At 44.2% G+C, this 26858-nt stretch overlaps 1 protein-coding gene across 3 annotated transcripts in view; it reads right to left on the bottom strand.

The window, feature by feature from the left end:
• The window catches only part of obscnb (obscurin, cytoskeletal calmodulin and titin-interacting RhoGEF b), an 896193-nt gene that overhangs the window by 865554 nt on the left and 3781 nt on the right, over nucleotides 1-26858 (bottom strand). For all 3 annotated transcript variants that reach the window (XM_038798455.1, XM_038798456.1, XM_038798458.1), the window contains exons 2-3: nucleotides 3040-3309; nucleotides 584-844 (exon numbers count right to left, since the gene is read on the bottom strand). In XM_038798455.1, coding sequence (XP_038654383.1) covers nucleotides 584-844; nucleotides 3040-3309 — 531 coding nt within the window. The remainder of the gene's footprint in view (nucleotides 1-583; nucleotides 845-3039; nucleotides 3310-26858) is intronic.

The raw sequence follows: 26858 nt of genomic DNA, 5'->3' as shown, positions 1-26858 counted from the left end.
AAAGAGTTGCAGGGTAGATGGATTGGCCACGCTAAATTGCCCCTTAATTGGAAAAAATTAATTGAGTACTCTAAATTTACTTAAAAAAAGGATAGGGGTGTACGTCGAGCTCTTTCAGATGGTCAGTGCAGACTCTATGGGTCAAATGTCCTAATTCTGATCTGTAGGGATTCTATTGGTCGAGTAAACCTCTGAATCATTTACAATGCATTTATATCCTTTCTTAAGGTGACCAATACTCCAGAAGTGTTCAGGTGGGCAAGTAAAATTCTGGCTAATACAAAAAAATATTTGTACTCTGTAAATTATTATGGTTCTCAATTTGTTTGCTGAACAGACGATTTCTAATCTTTTGCCTTCATGCAGGTTTCCCCATTAATCTCTCCCTTTTGTATGTCTTGTTCTTTGATTGCCTCTCACACTTCCATTTTCTTTATGTCCTTTGTGCTTTAACTTCAGCTGGAATGTCAGACGCGCCATATACCATCGACCTGTAACACTCTAATTCTGCCAGAAGCAACAGCAGAGACTAAATATTTTTGACAGAACAAGAAAAAGAAAAGAAAATAGTCTTAAAACTCACATGTTAATGTGAATTGAGTTGATGTTCTAGAGTCATCTGCCAAAAGAGCTATTTCTCCAATGTCCTCCCATTTGCATTCACGAATAGTAAGAGTGTGTCGCATGCCAGAAACAGTGATGGTTGTTCTAACATTTTGTTCTAGTTCTTTTCCATTCCTTGTCCACCTGATATTCTTACAGCCACTGTCCAGTTCCACACAGAAAATGGCAGTGTCATTTTCTGGTACTGCAGTTTTTCTTGGAAGTTTCTTAACGATGTTACCTGTTAGAAAAAATGAACGAGAAAGTTAAAAGTGTAAACATAGATTGCCTGTAGCTATGAGCTGCAAAGTCTTTTGCACCTGACCAAATCAGATGCAGCCTACAAGATTCTTCAGATTCCAAGAAATTAAGTAATTAGACTATGTCTTCAGTATAATTGCAGGTTCTTTCTTTCTGCGAGGCAGTAAATAAAATTTGTTTTATTAATACTAAAAAATGCACTGTTTTTAATTTTTCTTTATATTATTGTATTCCTCTTGCTACATAATTCCGTTCCATAGATGATAACTTTCTTGGAGCTGTTCATGCTGCAATGTAACTTCAGCAGAAACACAGATTTTTGGATGTGGCGTTGGGATTCCTGGTGGTGTAGATCCAAAGGAGGAGGGTGTCCTGTCCCGTAGCGGGGAAAGGAGTCCACCTCACCATTTTACTTCTTTCTCCTGCAGCATCTGTTCTGCCTGACCCTATATCATCCTCTCAATATGCCAAAGGGTGGCACGGTAGCACAGAGGGTAGCACTGTAGCTTCACAGCGCCAGGGTCCCAGGCTCGATTCCCGGCTTGTGTCACTGTCTGTGCAAAGTCTGCACGTTCGCCCTGTGTCTGCATTGGTTTCCTCTGGGTACTCCGGTTTCCTCCCACATGTCCCAAACGACGTGCTGATAGGTGGATTGGCCATGCCAAATTGCCCTTAGTGTCCAAAATTGCCCTTAGTGTTGGGTGGGGTTACTGGGTTATGGGGATAGGGTGGGGTTGTGAGCTTGGGTAGGGTGCTCTTTCCAAGAGCCGGTGCAGACTCGATAGGCCGAATGGCCTCCTTCTGCACTGTAAATTCTATGAACTAGGTGAATTGGACATTCTGAATTCTCCTTCAGTGTACCCGAACAGGCGCAGGAATGTGGCCACCAGGGGATTTTCACCGTAACCTCATTGCAGTGTTAATGTGAGCCTACTTGTGAGAATAATAAAGATCATTATTATTACTTGAACAACTTAGTCCAAGTGTTGTGGGAACATCCACAGTGCTGTTCGGGAGTTCCAGGATTTTACCGCAGAAACAGTGAAGGAACGGTGATATATTTCCAAGTCAGGATGGTGTGTGACTTGGAAGGGAACTTGCAGGTGTTGGGTGATCCCATGCATCTACTGTTTATGTCCTTCTAGGTGATTGAGATCATGAGTATAGAAGGTAAATGCTGTCCTTAGGTGCATGTTTAAATATTGTCAATAATTATGATGTGTTTAATAAATCTATGAACGGCTGTGATGTTGTGAACTCTATTATTCTGAGTAATATATAAGTAAGAATACTCACTCTGAGCACATTTATGAATGTAATTCTTGCACCATCATGACATACATAATGGATCTGTTAATTCAAAATAGTTGAAAAGGCTTGTAAGTTAAACCAAGAGAATTTAGGAGCGGGATTCTTCCAAATCCCCGCAATGGCCCGACGCCAGAGTAAAAAGCGGCGCGAACCACTCCGGCATCGGTCCGACCAGAAGTTCGGAATCCCCCGCACCTCCGGGGGTTAGGCTGGTGCCGGAGGATTTGGCGTCGCGCCAACTGGCGGCGGAGGGCCGGTGTTGTCCCGCACATGCGCAGAACCGCCAGCGTGGTCCCGCGCATGCACAGTCCGGCCGGCGTGTTCTGGCGCATGCGCAGGGGGGTGTCTTCTCCGCACAGGCCATGGTGGAGCCCTGCAGAGGCCAGTGCGGAAGGAAAGAGTGCCCCCATGGCACAGGCCCGTCCACAGATCGGTGGGCCACGATTAAGGGCCAGGTCACCGTGCCCCCCTCCGGGGCTTGTTCCCGCCCCCTGCCGAGGACCACACCAGCCGGCCTACCAGCCAGATCCCGCCATATGGGACCATGCCCAATTCACACTGGCGGGACTGGCTAGTAACCGACGCCCACTTGGCCCGTTAGGGCCTGGAGAATTGCCGGGGCGGGCAATGCCAACGGCCCATGACCGGTGTGGCGTGATCCCCGCCCCCGCCCGAAAACCGATGCCGGAGAATACGGAGGCCAGTGTCAGAGTGGCGGGACGGGATTCACGCCGCCCCTCCGGGGATTCTCCGATCCGGCGGGGGGGGGGGGGGGGGGGGGGGGGGGGGGGGTGAGAGAATCCCGTCCAAAGATGTTTATTATTCAAACACAGCAATGCAATGAAGGTAACACTTGAACCTTACCTTTTACTGTCAACTCTCCAACTGTTCTGCTGCCTTCTTTCATTTCACAGATATAGACTGCATCGTCATCAGTCGTAACATTTTTGATTGTAAGTTTTCTCAGAGTGCCTTCCTCTTCTATTTTATATTTGGTGCTCTCGGCTATCTCAGTTTCCTCCAAGAACCAACTGGCCTGTATGGCAGGAATAGGAACTTCACATTGGAGGGTTGCAGTTTCCTTCTCCACAACTTCAACATCTTTCAGTTTGGTCTTAAAGGATACACTTGGTTCTGGATTTGGACATAATCATACATTTGAGTATTTTAGCGTTGTTGTTAATATTCATTATACTTTACTTTTAAAAACAGAGACACAATAAGGAGACTTTATAATGAATTGCCGGTAGCTTGTTCAATAGGTATTTGATAAAATGTCGCACATAATTCAAGCAAAGATAGAGCTCATGGAATAAAAAGGACAGAATGAACGTGGGTACGAAATTGGCTGAGTGGCAGGAAACAAACAGTGAACAGGTGTTTTTCAGACTGGAGGAACGTTTATAATGGAGGTCACCAGGAATCGGTGTTCAGAACCCTGATCTTCCTGATATATATTAATGAACGAGACCTTGGTGTACAGGGCACAATTTCAGAATTTTCTGATGAATCAAAACTTAGAAATATTGTGAACCAAGAGGAGATACAATTCTAAAGGGGGTGCAGGAGCAGAGCATCCCGAGTTGAATATGTGCATATATCATTGGCGGCGACCGTACAGGCTGATAGAGCAGTTAAAGCATATTGGGCTTTAAGAATACGGAAGCAAGTAAGTTATGTTTAACCTGTAAAAAACACCGGTTTTATTGCGTCCAGAATATTGCTTCCAGTTCTGGACACCACATTTTAGGAAGGACATGAATGTATTTTAGGGGCTACAGGAAAGATTATGACGCAAGATGAAGGAGAAGAAATAGGCCATTCACTCATCGAGTCTGCTCCGCCATTCAATGAGATCATGACTAATCTGACATGATAATCCTCAACTTTACTTTCCCACCTTATCCCCATAACCCTTGACTACCTGATTAAAAATTTGTCTATCACAGCACTGAACATACTTAATGACCCAATCTCTACAGCCCACTGCAATAAAGAATTCCATTGATTCACTACCCACTAAGAGAAGAAATTCCTCCGCTGAGAAACCCCTTACTTTGAAATTATGTCCTCTGGTGTTAGACTCTCCCACAAAGGCGGCACAGTGGTTAGCACTGCTGTCTCACAGCTCCAAGGACCCGGGTTCAATTCCGGCCTTGGGTGACTGTCTGTGTGGAGTTTGCACTTTCTCCCAGTGTCTGTGTGGATTTCCTCCGAGTGCTCCAGTTTCCTCCCACACTTCAAAGATATGCAGGTTAGGTGGATTGGCCATGATAAATTGCCCCTTCGTGTACAAAACGTTAGGTGGGGTTACTGAGTTACAGGGATAGGGTGGTGGTCTGGGCTTAAGTAGGGTGCTCAGGCCAGGGACTGGTGCCGATCGATGGGTTGAATAGAGTCGATGGGTTGAATGGCCTCCTTCTGCTCTGTAAATTCTATGATTCCAAGGGAAACAGCCTCTCAGCATCTACCCTGTCAAGCCCCCTGAGAATCTTAAATGTCTCAATTAGGTAATCGCTCATTCTTCTAAACTCCAATGAGTACTGGCCCAACCTATACAACCTCTCCTCATAAGAAAAATCATTATACCCGGGATCAACCTCATGAAGCTTCTCTGGACTGTCTCCAATCTCGGTCTGTCTTTCCTTAGAAAAGGGGACGAAAACTGTTCACAGTATTCCAGATGTAGGTTGACTAGTAACTTGTATAGTTTTAGTCCTATTTTTTGTTCTTCCTACCAAAGTGCATATATATTCCATCCGACACGCACACACAACTACTCCCCTCCCCGCCTCTCCTCTCCACCCCCAGCCCCGCCACCCACGGATACCCCTGGTGGGAGTTCGCCATCAGCGGGACCAGAAGATCCCGCCAGCGAGAACAGCCGGAAAATTCCAGCCATAGATTTTATAAAACAAGAGGGCCTTCGGCCCATCATGTCTCTGTCCACCATCAAGCACCTATCTATTCTATCTAATCCCATTTTCCAGCATTTCAAGTGCTCAGCTAAATGCTTCTTAAATGTTGTGATGGTTCCCTCCTCTACACCCTTTCAGGCAATGAGTTCCAGATTCTCACCACCCTTTGGGTGAAAAGGTTTTTCCTCAAATCTCCTCTAAATCTCCTGCCCCTGACCTTAAATCTATACCTCCTGGTTACTGACCCCTCTACTAAGAGGAAAAGTTTCTTATATACTCTATGTCCCTCATAATTTTGTGCACCTCAATCAGGTTCCCCCTCAGCCTTCTCTGCTCTAAGGAAAACAACCCCAGCCTAACTAGCCTCTCTTCATAATGGACTCTAAACACTTTTCTAATGACAGATGTTCAGCGAACTGGCCTATAGTTATCTATTTTTATCTCCCTACCTTTTAATAAGGGTTATTTATGCAGGCAGTTTTCATTCCTCTGGCACTTTACCAGAATTTAAGGATTCTTGGAAGATTACTACTACCTGTGCATCCACTATCTCTGTAGCTCTTTTAATATCCTAGGATACAACCCATTAGGTCCAGGGGATTTATCGACCTTTAGCCTCATTATAATCCTCTGAACTTTTTCTCGAATGATAGTTAATTTATTTATTTCCTCTTCCCCTTTGCCCTTGAGTATTTTGTATTTTTGGAATGCTATTAAAAGTCTTCTACAGGTATTGTGAAGACCGACGCAAAGTATTCATTTAACTTCTCTGCCATTTCTTGGTTCCCATTATTATTTTCCTAGCCTCATTCTATAAAGGGCCTATATTCACTTTGGCCTCTCTCTTCCTTTTATATATTTAAAGAAACTCTTATTGTCCGTTTTTACATTTCTTGCCAGTTTACCTTCATAGTTTACCTTTCTCTCTCTTTTATTTTGGTCATCTTTGTTTGTTTCTACACTTTTCCAATCTTCTGGCTTACCACTAATCCTTGTTATATTGTATGTTTTTTCTTTCTTTCAGTTTAGTGCTATCCTTAAGTTCCTTGGTTAACCATGGTTGATTTATCCCCTTCCTAGAATCCTTCTTGAGTCATGAACTATTTTTATAAACATCTGCCATTGCCAATCAACCTGTTTTTTCTGCTAAACTCCTTTCCCAGTCTGCTCCAGCCAACTGTGCCCTCATTCCTTTTTAATTATCCTTACTTAAGTGTAGCACAGCTGTTCTGACCCAAGTTTCTCACTCTCAAACGGAATGCTAAATTCTACCATGTTATAGTCGCTATTTTGTAAAGAACCTTTTCTTCTGAGACTGTTATTAAATCTGCCTCACTACACAATATCAGATCCGAAATAACCTGATCCCTGGTTAGATCTGTTGTGCTCTAGGAAACTCTCCCGAATATATTCTATGAATTCTTCTTCATGACTACCTCTGCCAATTTGATTTTCCTAATCCACATGAAGATTAAGTCACCCATGATTAATGTACTGCCTTTTTTTACATGTCTTTGTTACCTCCTGATTTATTTTAGGTCCTGTTCTCCTTCAAGAAGAAGGTTGAGAGGAAATCTGATGTATGTGTTCAAAGTTATGAGGGGTCTGGACAGAGTAGATAGGGAGAAGCTGTTTCTGTTGGTAGAAGGAGCGAGAACCAGAAGACACAGATTTAAGGTGATTTGAAAAAGAAGAAATGGCAACATGACAAAACTTCACGGACTCGAGTCTTTACGGCGAGAATTCAGCTGTTGGAGTGGGCGGAGCTACAGAGTCGAGCGGTGAGTATTTAAACTAGCTGCTTTGCGGATTTGAGTCTTTTCGGCAGGAATTCAGCTGTTGGAGTGGGCGGAGCTACAGAGTCAAGCGGTGAGTATTTAGACAGGGTCTTTGGGGATAAATTTGAAGAGTGACATCACAGCAAAGCAGTGACCTGTTGGCTGGTAAGGAAAGTGCGCCAATTAGCAGTAGCTGGGAGAAATGTAACTCTTTGTGTGTTGGTAAGTATTGTGATTGGTAAGTAAAATCTTTATTCCTTTCACCTATTCATTATTTGATGTATTTGTAATCAGTTAAGGTAAAGTGTAAAAATGGCAGGAGGTCCCAGACCCGTGTTATGCTCCTCATGCTCAATGTGGGAGTTCAGGGAAGTGGCCGATGCCCCTGACTCCTTCATGTGCGGGAAGTGTGTCCAGCTGCAACTCCTGTTAGACCACATGACGGCTCTGGAGCTGCGGATGGACTCACTTTGGACCATCCGCGATGCTGAGGAGGTCTTAGATAGCATGTTCAGTGAGGTGGTCACACCGCAGATTAGGATTGGTGAGGGAGACAGGGCATGGGTGACCAAAAGGCAGAGAAAGAGCAGGAAGGCAGTGCAGGTGTCCCCTGCGGTCATCTCCCTCCAAAACAGGTATACCATTTTGGATACTGTTGGGGAGATTAATCACCAGGGGAAGGCAGTGCCAGGCTCATGGCACCGTGGCTGACTCTGCTGCACAGAAGGGCGGGAAAAAGACTGGCAGGGCTATAGTCATAGGGGATTCAATCACAAGGGGAGTAGACAGGCCTTTCTGTGGTCGAAAACGAGACTCCCGAATGGTATGTTGCCTCCTGGGTGCACGGGTCAAGTGATGTCTCCGATCGGCTGCAGGACATACTGAAGGGGGAGGGTGAACAGCCAGTTGTCGTGGTGCATATAGGCACCAACGACATAGGTAAAAAATGGGATGAGGTCCTACAATCAGAATTTAGGGAGTTAGGAGATAAGTTAAAAAGTAGGACCTCAAAGGTAGTAATCTCAGGATTGCGACCAGTGCCACAAGACAGTCAGAGTAGAAATTCAAGAGTAGTCAGAATGAATACGTGGCTTGATAGATGGTGCAGGAGGGAGGGGTTCAGATTTTTGGGTCATTGGAACCGGTCCTGGGGGCGGTGGTGAGAGTTTGGCTCGAGTTAGAATCAGAGCTTGATGGGAAATGGCATGTCAAGTTAAAATCAGAGCTTGATGGGAAATGGCATGTCAAGTTAAAATCAGAGCTTGATGGGAAATGGAATGTCAAGTTTGTGTAATATGTGTACGTGCCTAGTGAGATGAATTGCTTCTGTGTTCGGCCTTATCAGGATCCTGTGAACTGTCTGAGGGAACCTGTGAACTGTCTGTGGGAACGAAACGCAGCCGTGGGATGGGACACTCCTTCCTTGATAAAGAATTGCTATGCTATGCAACTAATAAACTAACTGTGATTAATGATTGAAAGAAATAATTATATGAAGGAGGGGTTTGAGGGGTTTTACAAGTATATAGTTAACTATAACTAAAAGAAAAGGGCCTTCACTTGCTGTAACTCTGAAGTTACACTTGTGTAGCCCCGCGGTAAATAAAAGATTCTTTGAAGTTATCTGGTGTTCGGCTGATAATTGCATCCGGATTGAAGATTTAGAATTCTCATATGGTGGCCCGTACGGGGATCTCTGGTGCATCGACAGAAGCAGATGGTGTAAGCGGCAGATTGTCTCTGGACGCGTAGGGGAAATAGGGTCCCCAAATGTGAGTATTTTTATCACTTTGATTTTTCCTCTTCGCTGTCCCGGTCGCGAGCCTACTGCCTGCTGCTGGAGATGTCCCTACGAGATTCAGGTCAGTCCGGCGAACCCAGAAACTTATAGAACTTGGGTTAGAATCCCCGAGGTTCCCGTCCTCTAAAGAGCTTGGGTTAGAGTCCCTGAGGTTCGAGTCCTCTCTAAAGAGCTGGGTTAGAGTCCCTGAGGTTCGAGTCCTCTAAAGAGCTTGGGTTAGAGTCCCTGAGGTTAAAATCCTCTAAAGAGCTTGGGTTAGAGTCCCTGAGGTTAGAGTCCGCTAAAGAACAAGAGTTGGAGTCCCTAAGAAATAGTTAAAAGAGGTAAAGAGATATCGATGCCAACATGGTCCTTGTTATTACCTAAAACCTTCATGATAAAAGGTTCCTGTTAACTTTGTAAGGCGGGTGACATAGAATCTTTACGGTGTCACCTTTGAGCTGCTAATTGGCTTGTACGGAGCGTGATTACTCCGTGACTTAAATTTTTATCCCCTGCAGATGCGGATAACTCTGCTTAACAACACATGAAACAGGGCAAAAGCATTGCGGACCCTGGCATAAAACACCATACACGTAACTGCCTTAATCAATTGAAAAACAGGGCAGGATAACCCTGTAATAAATTCAAAATTGGATTAGTGATCTAGGATCACTATTAAATTGTAATCGGAAGGACCATCTGGCATCAGATAAAGGGTACAATGGGTAATACTTTAGACACAACTTTTGAAAATGGCAGTGCATTGCAAACGCTTTGTGAACAATATCCGGAGCACTCTGAGCAGTTGAGAATATTATCTGGGGAATTGCATAAAAATTTAGGAGAAGGGAAATGGCCACTGGGGGGAACTAATGCATTAAAATTGTGTATAAAATTGACGAAGGAAGGAATAGTTAAAACAGCCACGGTCTTGGTAAAAGGAATGCGCATATGAGAAAAGAACCAAGTCATTAGGCTATCCGCCTTGAATCTGTATATTAATTCATGTGAGTTTAAGCCTAAGTGGGATACGGTGCTGTCAGGGACTGCGGAGTCCCCAGATTTTGTCTCCCAGTATTCTGACATAATAAACTGTTTTTTTACTGATACTCAGGCCTTCGTGTGAATATTTTCACCCCTAACATTTGGTGTAGTCTGACAGGATGTGGCTGAGCCGGACGCCGCTCGAGCCGGTGGACAAGGCGAGTAGTCAAACCTTTGACCGCCAAAAACTAGAGTCACTTGGCAAGGCGGACAGACGGTGAGGTAACATCCAACGAATCTGGTATCAAGGCCAAATGAGTAAAAGAGTCAGTTTAAAAACATTTTTTTTGAGTTTTTGAAGACAAAATACTCTGGTAAACAATGATCAAAGATGGGTATGATCTCTGTGGAACAGAGAAAAATGGTGAGATACACAGAAGTGAGATGAGACAAATAAAGCAGGAATCATCTTAGTTCACCAGTTAAAAGAACAAGTAACTGAAATTAAGCCTTCACACCATTTGGAAAACAGGCTAGTTTAAAGGAATTGTGCTCTGACTCCTTTAAGCATAGCAATAAAGCGAGTAAAGATAGCGGCAGTACAGATTGTGCAAACTGGCAAAGACATCACAAAACTGCCAACAATTAAGGCTAAGGACTGTCCTGAAATGTCTCAAGGAGAGGAGAAAGAAATAGGCTCAGAAAGGGGCCTGAAACGTTCAATTAGTTTTTGTTCAGGAATATCTGAGGATGACAAATCCCCCTCCTAAAACAAAAAATGAGGAGTAAAGTCAATACAAGATTAAGGTTAGGAACTTAACAATGGATACTTGTCGAGAATAACTTCAGATCGTTTCAAGCCGTCCAGATAAATTCGGCAGTAATTCAATTCATTTGAAATAAAAGAAAAATAAACATCCAGTAATATCTCTTTCCAAAAACCGGTTAAATAACGAACATTGAAAATTGAATTCAGTTTAAAGAACAAGAAAGAAATTTGAGTAGCATTGAAGGAAAGGATGGATAATGTCTGAGGTCACGTAGCGGATGGAGATGGCATCATGCCAAGTTCTCCACCACTTACGATTCTGTACAAAAATTTAACTATTTCAGCAAGCAGGTCATCTGCACAAAGAAATATACGTCTCTAAGAATAGCTAATGCCTCTAAAATTAATCAGTGGAAATTGACTTAAATGGAATAACACAGATAAAGTTTTCGAAGGAGAATGAAAGATTTTGTTCAGTATTTTAATTGAGCTATTGTGAAATTTCTGTTTCTTTACTCTGACATTTGCAACCTGTGAGAGTGTGTATGCTTGGTCTGTGAATGTTAATATCTCTCTGCTACGATTTATCTTCTGAGAAAGTAACCTTGGGTTTATAATCTGGAATTTTAGAATAGGCTCCAGAAGGATTTTTACTTAACCGTAGAAGCCAGGTGTTTCTAAGACACCTAATATAGGAAAAAATAGCTGTTTGAGCGTAAATATTAATTCCCAGTTTTTAAAATTAAAGAAAACACATATTTTGCAGACTCATTGTCATAATTTTAAAGTAACACAGAAGTCTGATAAGACATACACTTTTCATTACATTTCTCCAAGGACAAGGGCTGAATCCATGGCAACGAGGTGGCGGGAGTGAGGGTTCTGCTGTTCTCACGCCGTTTGAGATTGGGGTGGGGTGCATCCCATGACTTACACAAGTTGAAACATTTTAGATTATGATTGCCTTGTTTTTGATGGATGGACAGTTGGAACATCGAGTCAAATATGTGTTTGGTTCCAGCATTCTCAAGGCAACAATTTTGTAGGAGCAGCGTGATTTGCTTTGCTGGATTGGGGTGGACAGTTTGAATTATATTTTCGCAGTGTCCGGCGTGGCATGATGGGATAGCATGGGGCCTCCATTGTTGCAGTGGTCGGGTCAGCATTAGACCAGTTTTTGCTGGCTTTGATGGGGCACAATATCGCGTTCTTTGGCGTGCACGGATGGGTAGACAGGCAACAATTAGAAGTGATGTTGCATGTTGCGGCGACATGGTGACACAGTGGTTAGCACGGCTGCCTCACAGCACCAGGGACCCTGTTCAATTCCGGCCTTGGGTCACTGAATGAGTGAAGTTTGCACTTTCTCCCTGTGTCTATGTGGGTTTCCTCTGGGCTTCCTCCCACAGTCCAAAGATGTGCAGCTTAGGTGGATTGGTCATGCTAAAATTGCTCCTTCGTGTACAAAGATGTATAACTTAGGTGGGGTTACGAGAGAGGGCTGGGGAGTGCACCTAGGAAGGGTGCTCTTTCAGAGAGTCGTGCAGACTTGATGGGCAAAATGGCACTGTAGGGATATTATGAAGTGAACTTGTGATGGCAGACAAAGACAATGGCTTCTGCCTTTCCAATATGCAGCTCATTCTCAACTACATATTGGGCAAGTGATTTGATATTAGATGGCACTGTGTGTGTACCTACACCACATGGACTGCAACAGGTCAAGAAGGCGGATCACCACCACCTTCAAGGGCAATTAGGTTGGGGCAATAAATGCGGGTCTAGCCGGCGATGCCCACATCCCATTAACTAATTTTTAAAAGGACATGGGGAGCTGGGTATCATTAGCATATATGTAGACGCCTGATTGCACGTCTATTGATGATTTAACCGGGAGCGGATATAAAAACAACCTATATATTTATCACCTTGAATGTAATAAAATATCCCACGGCGATTCAAAGGCATATTATGAAACAAAGCATAACACTGAATCACAAAAGGAGATACTCAGTCTTATGACTAAAAGCTTGGTCAAAGAGGTAAGTTTTAAGGAGTGCCTTCAAGGAGGAAAGTGAAGTAGAGAGATGGAGAGCTGTGAGAAAGATATTTCACAGTTTAGGGACTAGCAACTGAATATCATCCCGTGGTTGAACAATTAAAATCATGGTTGCCAAAAGACCAGAATTAGAGGAATACAGATATCTCGTATGATTGTGGTGCTGGAGAAGGTTATAGAGATACGGGTGAAATGAGGAATAGCAGGGATATCCTTGTATTTCATGCAATACAACTTGCATTTATAAGCACCTTTAAGGTAATAAAATGTCCAAGGCACTTCACAGGGGACTTAAAAATTAAAATATGGCAAATCACATGAGGAGATACAAGTGCATCTAGCTAAAAGATTTTAAAGGAGGAAAGAGAGATAACAAGAGAGAACTAGGGACCAAAATTCAGGGCACTAGGTTCCACAGCTAAACGTATAGCCACCAATGATAGAGTGATTAAAATCAAGAGAGATTAAAATCAAGAATGCGCAAGTGGCCAGAATTAAAGGAGTGCAGATATCCCAGAGGGTTGTGGGACTGTAGGAGATTACCAAGATAGAGAGACACAAGAGTTTGGAGGGCTTTGAAAACAAGGATATGTATTTTAAAATAGAGATGCTGCTTAACTGGGAATCAATGTAGATCAACAAGCACAGGGGTGACAGGTGACTGTAATTTAATTCAAGATAGAAAACGGGCAGCAGAGTTTTGGATAACCTTAAATTTACAGAGGTTAGAACATGGGAGGCTGGTCAGGCCTAGGCCTCTATGGAAGAGAGCCATTGCTGAGAGGCTATTCTATCCTGTAAAGCCCCGTCATTCCTGTCCCTGCTGACCTACATTGACTCCTGGATCCCACAGCCTCATAATTTAATTTCTCATCCTTTTATTTAAATGTCTTCATGGTCCCACCCCGCGTTATCTCAATAACCTCCTCCAGTCATGTAAACCCTCTTACAAATTCTCTGACTGGTCTCAGCTATTAAGAGAACAATATTAGCTTAATCTTCAGACTAAAGGGACGATCCTTCAAAACAGAGATGAGGAGGAATTTCTTCAGAAAGAGGGTGGTGAATCTGTGGAACTCCTTGCCGCAAAAGGCAGTGGAGGCCAAATCACTGTGTCATTAAGACAGAGATAGATAGGTTCTTGATTAATAAAGGGATCAGGGGTTATTGGAGAAGGCAGGAGAAAGGGGATGAGAAACATATCGGCCATGATTGAATAGCGGAGCAGACTCGATGGGCCGAGTGGCCTAATTCTGCTCATATGTCTTATGGTCTTATTATTGATGTATTTCATACTTTCTCTTATTTTTATGGCAATCAATCTCAGATTACAATACTCTTCCAAAAAACTAAGTTGTTTAAAATGAATGTTCTTGTTCAAAATGGCAAAGGGTTTAAATACCTATGAAAAACGTTTTTACGGTGATTGCCAAAAGATGCAATGGAGACAGGAAGTAGTTAATATCTGGAATGTGCTGCCTGAATGGTGGAGGTAGGTTCAATCGAGACATTCAAGAAGGAATTGGATTATTATCTGTAAAGGAAGAATGTGTGATTACAGGATAAAGATAAATGGCATCAGAGGCGGGATTCTCCGACCCCCGCCGGGCCGGAGAATCGCCGGGTAGTGGGGTGAATGCCGCCCCGCCGCCCTGACGCTGGCCGCCAGATTCTCCGGCGCTGGTTTTCAAGCTGGGGCGGGAATCACGTTGCACCGGTCGGGGGCAATTGACAGCGGCCCCCCGGACGATTCTCCACCCCACGATGGGCTGAGTGGCCGCCCGTTTTCGGCCAGTACCGGCAGTGTATATTACACCAGGTCCATACCGCGGGACCTGGCTCTGCGGGCGCCCGGCGGAGTCCGTGGGGGGATCTGGCCCCGCGATCGGGGCCCACCGGTCCACGGACGGGCCTGTGCTGTGGGGGCACTCTTTCCCTCATTACCGGCCGCTGTAACGGTCCGCATTGACCGCTGTAGAGAAGAACCCCCCTGCGAATGCACTGGGATGATGCCAGTACACGCTGGCGCTCCCGCGCATGCGCCATCTCGTGCCGGCCGGCAGAGGCCCTTTGGCGCCGGTTGGCACGGCGCCAAGCCCTTAGTCGCCGGCTGGTACGGCGCCAATCCCGCCGGCGCCGGCCTAGCCCCTGAAGGTGCGGGGATTCCGCACCTTCTGGGCAGCCCAACGCTGGAGTGGTTCACGCTACTCCTCTGCACCAGTACAGAAAGCCCCGCCGGATAGCGGAGAATCCCGCCCCAGATGTATTGCTCACTCAAAGAACCAGCACAGATACAACAGGTCAAATGAAATTCTTCTGTCTTGTAAAATTTCTATGATTTGCTAAAGTATTGCCTCAAACTTTGTGTGGTTCTATCGATGTCTTGAACAAAAGTATTTGTTGGGCGCTAAAGCTTTTCCTTAGTGACTGGAACAGATTTGTCACAGGCTGGAGTCTAAGTAAAAACCCATTTGCTGATAGCTGTCATTCTTTAAAGCTCAACAGTTGCTGCCTGCTATATTCATGTTTTTTCCTTCAAGGAAACATGATTACTGTATCTAACGTTAGCCACAATTCCCTTTTTAAGGCACTAGGACAGATATAACTGTATGCAATTCATTCAGGAAGTCCATAAAAGGTGTGTATGTTGGGGGGGTAGGGGGGGGGAGAGAGAGAGAGAGAGAGAGAGAGAGAGAGAGAGAGAGAGAGAGAGAGAGAGAGAGAGCGAGAGACATATTATTATATACAGATCCTGGCTGGAATTCTCCAGCCATTGAGATTCTCTTTTCCCACCGGCAGTACACCCCATATCAGGGTTTCCCAGTGGCTGGGGGTGGCTTCAATGGGGATATACCATTGACAAACGGCACAAGAGAGAATCCCGCTGCCAGTGAACGGTGAGCCTCCAAGCAAAACACGGCTGGGAAACCAGAACATCCAGCCCCTTAAGTTTTCACGCAGCAGCTGGTTGAAATCCAATTCAATGTTGCATCACTGCTTTAAATATCTCCAAATGTTACACTCGCTGCATATCTGTTTCCAAAATATCTTCATGTACCCTAGCCTAAATACCACACATGCATACTGCAAGGGAAGGAAAATGCGGATAGAAACTTGTTCAGAGTGCGCACCAAGAAATCAAAGACCCAAAACTCAACCATAATTGGACTCAGAGTCATCACCATGTTTGTTGTGAGCTGTTGATGATAATTGGGCAGCTCGCAGGTTTGAGGATGATCAATTTGGGTTAGTTGCCCTTAGCAATAATGAAAGCATAATGTAGCCTTAATAAGGAAAGATTTATTATGGAATAACCAAGAATAATCCTTTTGTAAATAAATTCTGCTCTATCTTATGAAAGTTAACTTCCCATGTAGTGTAAATTTGGCAAGCAGTGGGTTGAGTATCCAAAGCAGCTAAAGAAATCTATTTTTGTGGTCGGGTCTAAATGAAATTGGTGAGCTGCCAGCACTAATCACCTTCACTGTCGCTGGCTCACCAATTATGAGGGTGAGAACTCCAGCACAAGTGCCACTTCTTTTGCCATTGCTGATAATGAACACCGATATTCTACAGTAGCAGAAACTGTCTACTAATTTGGCAAATTTTTTAAAATTCATTTTTACAGGGTATGTCTCTCCACGCATCTACTCTACTGAGTAGCACAACATTCCATATTCTTCACCTGATGTCTATGTCTGTGTATTTGCATTGTGCATCGATCATATGTCCTCTGCTTTTCATGTATGGAACAATCTGCCTGGACTGTATGCGGAACAACACTTTTCACTGTACCTCAGTACACGTGACAATAAATCTAAATCAAATCAAAATCAAATAGGCTTCGCTGACTAGGCCAGCATTTGTTGCCCACCCCTAATTTCCCTTGATAAGGTGGTGGTAAACTGCCTTCTTGAACCGTTGCAGTCCATGTGCTGTAGGTACACTCACTGTGCTGTTAAGGAGGGAATTCCAGGATCTTGACCTAGCGAAGTGAAGGAACGGCATTTTATTTCCAAGTCAGGATAGTGAATGACTTGGAGGGGAACGTCCAGCTGGTTGTGTTCCCATGTATTTGCTGCCCTTGTCCTTCTAAATCAGGCATTTTCAAAGTGGGGGTAGCTGCACGCAGGCGGGTCGCAGACAGGTGTCGGGAGAGTTGCAGAGCCATCCGATGAGCGGGCATGCATGTGCAGTGCGCCCCATTTTTTAAATATGGTCCCAGCCATCATTTTGAAGGCCGCTTGCAGCCGGCATTGTTAAAAGCCGGCTGCCGCGGATATTGCGCGCGAATTTGCGCAATCGGAGACGCAGGAGAAGATTTTTTTTAAAATTCAATGTAATCTTCCTGCCTGAAGAGAGGCAGAGTGCAGGTCATGCCCCCCGAATGTCAAAGTCATGTGCTTTGGGCGCGATTGCAATTCCTCCATTTTGTCAGCAGCAAACAAGTTAAGAGAAAATAGTGAGTCACGAAGGTCAGCCGGCGTGAGTCACGAAGATCGGCCGACGTGAGTCCCAAAGGTTGGCCGGTTGATAAAAATGGGTCCCCGGAAAAAAAGTTTGAAAAACACTGTTGTAAATGATAGTAGTTGTGTTTAGGAAGGTGAAGAAGCATACATAGGTTGAGCATCCCTTATCCAAAATGTTTGGGGCCGAGTATGTATCAGAATTCAGAATATGATAATATGCATGTGCAGCTCATTGGGGCCTGCGCATTGCCCGGGAGCCATCCCAGAGCATTGTGGGATTTTTCACTCGTGACGTCACATCGGCGCTCGAAACAAAGTGCGGATTTCGAAATTTTTCAGTGTTTGGAATTTTGATAAGGGATGTTCAACCTGTACAACTATTCCATATTCCAAGTTATTGATATATGGTTAAAAAGCTAAGATTCCAGTACAGATCCCCAGGGGAATACAGTGTGCTACATCTCACAAATCAGACTGAACCGATGCAGGAAGTCGGAGGGAATTAAAGTGGAGACAGAAACAAAAGGCAGTAAGGGGCAAAGTAAAAGGCAGAGAAACCAAAGTCAAAAATCAAAAACGGCCAGAGTAGAGGATACGGAGACTGTGGAGAACTAGGTGAATGGGTCCAGTAAGGCTAGGAGAAATAAAAAACAGGGAAAGTGCACAAAACATGGCCGGACTGATGGTCTGAGAAAGCAGAGAGCCAAGGAAGTCTAAATTAAACTGTATTTATTTCAATGCTAGAGGCCTGATGGGCAAGGCAGATGAACTCAGGATATGGATGGGTACATGGGACTGGGATATTATAGTTATTACTGAAACATGACTATGGGAGGGGCAGGACTGGCAGCTGAATGTTCCAGGGAAAAAATGCTATCGGAAAGATAGAACAGGAGGTAAGAGAGGAGAGGGAGTTGCGTTTTTGATTAAGGAGAAAATCACAGCAGTATTGAGAGGGGATATATCTGAGGGTTCGCCCACTCAGAATTAAGAAGGGAGAGATCACTTTGATCGGATTGTACTATAGACCCCAAATAGTCAGCGGGAAATTGAGGAGCAAATACGTGAGGAGATTACAAGAGCTGCAAGAAAAATAGGGTGGTAATAGTTGGGGACTTTGACTTTCCCAACATTGACTGGGACAGTCATAGCATTAGGGGCTTGGATGGAGAGAAATTTGGTGAGTGTATTCAGGAGGAATTTCTCATTCAGTATGTGGATGACCCTACTAGAGAGGGGACACAACTTGACCTCCTCTTGGGAAATAAGGAAAGTAAGGTAACAGAAGTGTTAATGAGGAATCACTTTGGGACAAGTGACCATAATTCAATTAGTTTTAAGATAGCTATGAGGAATGATAGGTTTGGCTTAAAAGTTAAAATTCTAAATTGTGTATTAGGCATGAACTTTCAAAAATTGATTGGGGGAGTCTATTGGTAGGCAAAGGGACGCCTGGTAAGTGGGAGGCTTTCAATAGTGTGTTAACCTGGGTTCAGGGAAAGTACATTCCTCTTAGAGTGAAGAGCAAGGCAGATGGACTCGGGATATTGAGGCCCTGGTCAAAAGGTCAAGTAGGTATATGACATGCATAGGCAGCTTGGATCAAGTGGATCCCTTGAAGAGTATAGAGGTTGTCGGAGTACAGTTAAGAGAGAAATCAGGAGAGCAAAAAGGGGACATGAGATTGCTTTGGCAGATAAGGCAAAGGAGACTCCTAAGAGCTTCTACAAATACATAAACGGGAAAAGAGTAATGAGGGAGAGAGTAAGGATCAACAAGGTCATCAATGTGCGGATCCACAAGACATGGGCAAGATCCTAAATGAATATTTCTCATCGATATTTATTGTTGAGAAAGGCATGGATGTTAGGGAACTTGGGGAAATAAATAGTGATGTCTTGAGGAATTGTACATATTACAGAGAAGAAGGTGCTGGGAGTCTTAAAGTCATCAAGGTAGATAAATCCCCGGGACCTGATGAAATGCATCCCAGGATGTTGTGGGAGGCTAGGGAGGAAATTGCGGGTCCCCTAGAAAAGATATTTAAATCGCGACAACCACAGGTATGGTGCCTGAAGATTGGAGGGGAGCAAATGTTGTGCCTTTGTTTAAAAAGGGCCTCAGGGAAAAGTTTGGGTACTACAGACAGGTGAGCCTAATGTCTGTGGTGGGTAGGTTGTTAGAAGGTATTCAGCGAGACAGGATCTACAGGCATTTAGAGAGGCAAGAACTGATTAGAGACAGTCAGCATGGCTTTGTGAGTGGAAAATCATGTCTCACAAATTTGATTGAGTTTTTTGAAGGGATAACCTAGAAGGTAGATGAGGGCAGTGTAGTCGACGTTGTCTACTTGCAAGGCCTTTGACAAGGTGCTGCATGGTAGGTTGTTGCATAAGGTTAAATCTCACGGGTAGCAATTGGATACAAAATTGGCTTGACGACAGAAGATAAAGGGTGGTTGTAGAGGTTTGTTTTTCAAACTAGAGGCCTGTGACTAGCAGTACGCCTCAGGGATCAGTGTTGGGTCCACTGCTATGTTATTTGTATTAATGATTTGGATGAGAATTTAGGAGGCATGGTTAGCAAGTTTGCAGATGACACCAAGATTGGTGGCGTAGTGGACAGCGAAGAAGGTCATCTAAGATTGCAACGGGATCTTGATCAATCCACACCGCAGGTAGTTAAACTCATTCCCTCCCGTCAATTCAAATTTCTCCTCCAACTCCCTCAGGCTGGGAAAGCAACCCTCTATAAACATATCTCCAATCCTCTCGATCCGTGCTCTCTGCCATCTGCGAAACCCTCCATCCAGCCTCCCCGGGGCAAACCGGTATTTATTGCAGATTGGAGACCAGACCGATGCTCTCGCTGCTCCCACATCTCCTCCATTGCCCCCAGACTCTCAGGGCCGCAACCACCACGGGGCTGGTGGAGTACCGTGCCGGCAGGAACAGCAAAGGCGCCATTACCAACGCCCCCAAACTAGTGCCCTTACATGATGCCACCTCTACACGCTCCCTCATCGACACACCCCCTCCCCCAAGCATCCATATCCCAATCATGGCTATATTCGCCGCCCAATAATATTTATTAAAGTTCAGCAGCGCCAGCCTGCCCTCCCCCCCGGCTGCGCTCCAGCATCCCCTTTTTAACTCAGAGTCTTACCCGCCCATACAATGCCAGAGATCACCTTATTGACCCATTTAAAGAAGGACCATGGAATAAAGATGGGGAGACACTGAAACATAAACAGGAATCGCGTGGGGACCGTCATTTTCATTGTCTGTACCCTCCCAGCCAGTGACAATGGGAGCACGTCCCACCTTTGGAAATTTTCCTTCATTTGGTCTACTAGGCGGGCCAGATTTAGCTTATGCAGTCGTTCCCATTCCCACGCCACCTGGATGCCTAGGTACCCGAAAGCTTCCCCCTACCACTGTAAACGCCAGCTTCCCCAATCGCCTCTCCTGTCCCCTTGCCTGCATCTTCTTCTTGAAAAGGGTCGACTTCATTTGGTTGAACCTGCTCTTCTCCTGGCCATGTCCGCGCTCAGATCCTGGTATATACGCAGGATGCTGTTCTCCCATTTACAGCTCCGTGTCTGCTTGGACCACCGTAAGATACACACCTTGTCCAGGTACCTGTGGAATCTCACCACCATTGTCCTCGGGGGGTCCCCCACATGCGGCTTCCTCGCGAGCGCTCTGTGCACCCTGTCCACCTCCAAGGGTCGGTTGAACGTCCCATCCTCCAGTAACTTCTCGAACATGCCCGCTATGTATGCCCCTGCGGCGTTCCTTCGGATCCCTCCGGGAGACCCACGATTTTCATGTTCTGCCGGCGGTACCTGTTCTCTAGATCCTCCATCTTCTCCTGGAGCCTTTTCTGTTGGTCTCTCAACATCCCCACTGCCAACTCCACTGCAGCTTGGTGTTCCTCCTGCTCAGTCAGTGCCTTCTCCACTTTCGCGATCGCCCAATCTTGAGCATTCAGTCAGAGTTACAGCCGCGCAATCGACTCCTTAATCGGGTCCAAGCATTCCTGTTTCTGCTTGGCGAAGCCGTCCTGTATGAACTGCATCAACTCCTCCGCCGACCTCTGGGTCGTTGAGCCAGGACTCCAGTCATCCGCCATGCTTTCTCCCGCTGCAGCCTCAGCCCAAGTCTTATCGGTTCGCCTATTACTCCTTTGCGAGCACTCCTGGTCCACCTCTCCATGCACTGATGTAGGATTCCTCTTTACAATTACATCCGCCATCAATTTTCGAATCAGATACGACAAATATCGGGGGAAAAGGTCCTAAGGTCAGACCCGAACGGGAGCCCCCAAATGTGCGACCTACTCCTTCATAGCCGCCACCGGAAGTCCGAGTTCAGGTAACATTTTAACCAGTCAAGTCCACACACATAGTAGATGTGCAGCCACTGTCCAATACAGCACAATTGAAGGATTCTGCAATCAACACTCTCATTACCGAAGTAAAACTGCTTGTTAATAAGACAATGCCTCCTTTCTGGTCACTATCTTTTTCCTCTTCCGACTCTTCCGTGTCATGTGTAGCATTAAACACTCTATTATAACATGTTGGACAGTTGAAAGCAAAATGGTATTGAGAGTCACATCTAAAACATTGATTTATCATACCCCGGGCATTTCTGGGGTTCATTTTCCTATTATCATTCTCCATGTTAGCATTCTCCATGTCCCTCCTCCTGTTACAGGTTTTAAATGGGTTTCTGTTCTCATAATTTTCAGGTCCCGATTTCCTTCCATACTCTCGTAACCTGTTTGTAGCAATACGATCTCACCATCCTGTCAGTAGTGGACCTTCCATAGTCTGCTCTATTGCTGACACATTGCTTTGTGTCATAAGAGCCATAGGAATTGAATGTTTCCCCAGAAACTTCTTTAAGGCCACTATAATCTGATCAAATAAGGTATCATTATCTGCAAACTTAACTCCTTGTCAAAACCAGGAGCTTATCCATATTGGTCATTCTAGCACAGTCCAGTAATTTAAATGCCAACACGGCAATTAACGTGGAAATTCCAGGCGGTGTTTGTGCAGACTTTTGTATAGTCTGCTAAATTCCGAAATAGAGACATCCTCTGTTTTCCGAAATCTTTCAAATTCTAACCAGGGTTCATACACACTTAATAAATCATCCTTTTGATAAATCTTATCCATAAAACGCAAGAGTCTCCACACCTTCTTCTGAGTCTAATCGTTCCAATTCCAGTTCAGAAAACACTTTGTTTCGGATTTTACTCTCATAAGGTAGAGAAAGAGCCAATGCCATACCTTGTTTCCTCTTTCCCAAGGTCACCTTAGTCCACATAACAACTGCACTTCTCCATTGGTCGTACAATCCTCTTTCACAAGATATATTTTTTTTTAATATTTTTATTCTCCTCCTTTTTCACATTTTCTCCCAAATTTCCACGCAACAATAAACAATAATCAGTAATGAATGCAATGTCAATCCCCATATCAATAACAACGATCCCATCCTCCCACCAAACCCCAAGCATTAACCCGCATGTTAACAAAAGCAAATGACAAAAAAGGAATCAGGAATCACCCACAGTCACCATTAACACATATTGTCCCCCTCCCCCCAACCCCCCCCCCCCCCCCCCCCCCCCCCCACCCAATGACTGATGTAATCCAATTCTTGAAAGTGCATAATGAATAAACCCATAAATTATAGGACCCCTCCATCCTTGCCTTTCACAAAATAATGGCGGATAGTCATATCCGGACATTTTTATTCGAGGTTCAGCCATATATTTTTGTTTCACTCCTTGGTTGATGCAGAATTTTTTTTTCTCCTGGAAAAGCCGTATCTTTCAACCCTTAACATTTGCATAGTAGCCATTCTCTGCTACCACTGTTAGCTTCTGGCTGCTGTTCAGTAAAGAGTCAAGAGCTCTGCTCCTTTCCCAAGACACCTTTACTTTCCTTGAACACACTCTATACAAAACTCTATCACCACATCACACCAAACAAGTGCCACCTGCAACCTCTTTATATATCAGTATCAATTATTGGATACTTAACATTAATGAACCATCTAATTGGAATGTCTCTTAACCGATTCCTTAACAGGAAGGTGCTGCCTAAGGAACCTTGGTGAGTTACACTGAAGGATTTCTACATCCTTCACACAGCTCACCCTCCCACCCAACCTGGTATCACATTTATTACACTTTTTTTTATCAATCTGGAATTAAATGTCCAACAATTTCTATTTAGAAACATACTTTGACAACAGACACCCAATGTTATTATGGCATGAAGTTTGTCAAATATCTCAAGTATTTACAGAAACAAAGGGCAATGGCCACCCTCAGTCGGTGCAGGGACAAAATCTTGTTACGTCCGGAAGGTCTTGTGAGAGGGCCATAAGAGGATTTGTGATGGGGCGTGGGGCCTATGGCAACCCCATAGCGGGTGTTCACTTCAGGTGTGTGGGGTGGGCAAAGAGAGAGATGAGGGGGGTGTTGATGCCCAAAAAATTGGAGAGATTGGGGAAGGTGGGGGGCGATGCAGGCGATGATGGGTATTGGGTGCTTGAACAAAGATTTGAGATTGGGCGCTGGTGTCTTCACAATAATGCCGCAAAACACACCCCTATTCTAAGAAATGGCAAAGTGTGGGAAGATCACGACAGAAAGTCTGCATGCGAGAAACACACCGGTTTTCAGTCAGAACCTAACACTTTGTCATTTTTTGGGAAAATGTCATCCCTGCTAAAATACAAATACAATTAAAAATTAGAAAACATTATGAATGTACTAGCAAGGAGAAATAGTCTGACTGTAAACAGAGGATTAGCCAGTGATGAACTGAACTGATTACATTTAATAAATGGCCCTTTTGAATTTAAAAAATCTATTTTTTCAAAAACCTGAAGATTTACTACTTCAAAGCATTCAGATGTATGATGTTCCATCTGTGAGCTTCTGGCACCAAGCATTGCATGCCAGAATTGCATATCAGAATATTAGGGGTGCAGAATAGAACATCTATTATGCAAGTCACCCAATTTTCCCTCAATTTAAATAAATTGGAATGGAAATTGGGATGGAAAAGTCGGGTAGGCCATGCAATGGATTAATTATCCTCTGTGCCCAATATTGCAGTATGTGCATCCAGTCCATGTTATTTACTCTATATCAGCAGTTAAAAGAAGGTAATTTACCATTGTGCTCCCATGAGAGCTTCAACATTTAACGGAAACTTGTTAAGATCAAAATCTGACACAGCCAAACATGACTATAATTATTTTCAATTCAAGCACTAATTATATTCCTGTACTTGTTCAATTCTGTGTTACAAAATTGATTCATATTTTAAAATAAACACAGCTGTTTATAATAAAATAGGTAGATTTTCGTCACAAAAATAATCCTGCTTTATTTTTTGGATTTCGAACATCTGAATCTTTCCAGGTCAAAAGTGCATCTATTTTAAGGGTGCCATTTGGAGTACAGGGTAAGCTCTGGAAATCTTCCCCTGTACAAGAACATCCATTCCCTCCGCATCCCCCCCCCCTCCCCCAACACACACACACACACACACACACATATGTGGTGGAATTTTGAGTACTGACTGGGGTGAGAAAAACGGCATGCAGATCCCCACCTGTACATTCAAATTTGCACACCAGATTCTCTGGAACTCTGTGCACAGAAGATCTAGGGGCATGGCTTTTACCATCACCATCACACGGACGGGGCAGAGTTTGAGAGAGGAAGCAACACCTGCTCTACATAGATTGGGGGACCCTCGAGACACCCATTGCTAAACCATAACTCCACCCTCCCCATGGATACGGGAACAACCCCCCCCCCCCCCCCCCCCCACAGGCACCGGGGGAACCCCCTCCACAACAAGCACAGTAACAACTCATCCACATCCGACCCCTCCCAACAAGCACCAGGGCAAAACAAAACCCACCCCAAAACATGTCTATCTCCTCCCCCCCCCCGGCTATACTTACCTTTGTGCCCCTGGCGGATTCCCCTTGACTGCTTTGCATTTTTAAATACTCGTTGTAAACCTTGCTGACATGAGAATTCTTTATCTCAGGGCAACATATGTCGGTGAAGCACTTCAAGCATATATTAATTTACTGAAATGAATTCGTCAGCTAACCAGCGAGGTGCGGGTAAAACCAGAGAATGGGATCTTCTCATATTCCCACAATGAGATTTTCCACCGATGTTGCCTTTTCGCCTCGGCGAACATCGGCAGAAAACTCATGGCATTAATTCTGGAAACAATTCTCTTTTTTAGTCACGGAATTAGATAGCCAAAGCACAGGATGTTTTAATTTTTTTCTCTATTATTGTGTTACATGGAAAGAAAGCATTTGATTTCATTTGGAACTGTACTGAAAATTCCTTAGTGCCAGTTTTTGATAGCAAAGTTATACATGTTACACATCTCACAAACACCTGGAAGCACGCTGATCAACTGTGTTGGCTTCATCTCTAATGATGGACCAATCAATTCAGGAGATTTCCTACAATATTAAGAGTTAGACACCAATTAAGTGTTGGCCTCATTAGGGACAGGTTCCATGAAACAGTAAAAAAGTCACTGTGGCCTACGATCTTTCCTGGATCGGCAGACTTGTAAAATACAATGTTCATTTAGTTGAGATTGAGGGGCTTGCAATATTGCAGGAAGTTACTAAAATAAGGACAGCGTTGACACCATGGAGGATTATGAGAATGACAATTTTAAACATTGGAAAATCGGGATCCAATTCTGATCAACTGAGGAGAGAGACCCTGAGCAAGCAGAAATTGGGAACAAATAAATTACAAGCAGTAAAGTTTTTGATGAGCTGAAGTTCACACAGCGTGTAGTATAATTAGCAAGAGAACAGAAAAGTGATCATGTCTATTGATGGTAAAAGGATCTTCAGTTTGGGATAGGTAATATGTAGAAACAACTAGGTATGTGTAATGATCCAGGAGATACAAAGAGGAAGGTTCAAACAGATTTATTCTGTACTCAAAAGTAAAGCCTCACCCGCAACATACAACACAAATGTCCCATCCCCGGACTAATGGCCTGGTTCAGGTCTGGGACAGCATTTAAAGAGCTCGGTAATGAGTCCCAGCCGCCCATTACCATGGGAACTCGTGCCCCATGGGGGAGATCTATAAGTGATTACTGAGGACCTCGTGAGGGTTACCACAGTATGGTTTTTAATGTAAAATTTATGGGGTTCAAACCTACTTACGGCCAACCAGGTCACTGAGATTACAAGTATTCTGCTTGGATCAGGGATTGAATCAGTGCTAAAGATTTGGAATTTGTGATATGGATCAAAGTCTTCGTAATATTTAGTTGCCTGAAACTGAAGAACATCAAAGACTGGTTGTTGACAAAAGTCAGATGGGATGAGAGGTGGTAAGGAGATGCAGCTGGTATCATCAGCACACGTGTCACCAAAGCATAGCTTGCAGAAAGGAAGACGTCCCAGGGGGAGGACCAACTTGGGGAAGGGGAAGGGGGTGGAAGGAGAGGCTCCTATTATGGCAGTGCTAAAGTGAAAAGACCCCATTGCTGAAGACGTTTTGGCTACAAATCAATAAATAAAAGAAGATGAGTCCTACTGAGCTGAACAATGGAAGGGAGGCATCAATCATGTCAAAGACTGCAGAGATCACCATCACACTAAAAATTGTTCAGGATGTGGAAAAAGGATCCTAATTGAATGATTCAAACATGGAGTTTCAACAAAGATGGGCACAGATTTGATAAGCAACAAATTCAATTAATTTGAACTGACACAGTGATTGGAGATAAATTAGTAGTTTCCAAAGAGAGAGGGTCAATAATTTTAAGAAGTTAGATTAATGACAAATGTTTTGAAAGGGAAAGCAACAGTTTCACAAGAGTG

This window comes from Scyliorhinus canicula, chromosome 5, assembly GCF_902713615.1.
Source record: "Scyliorhinus canicula chromosome 5, sScyCan1.1, whole genome shotgun sequence".
Taxonomy (NCBI): Eukaryota; Metazoa; Chordata; class Chondrichthyes; order Carcharhiniformes; family Scyliorhinidae; genus Scyliorhinus; species Scyliorhinus canicula.
Note: the sequence above shows the minus strand (reverse complement) of the source record. Positions and strands in the feature narration are given on the sequence as shown.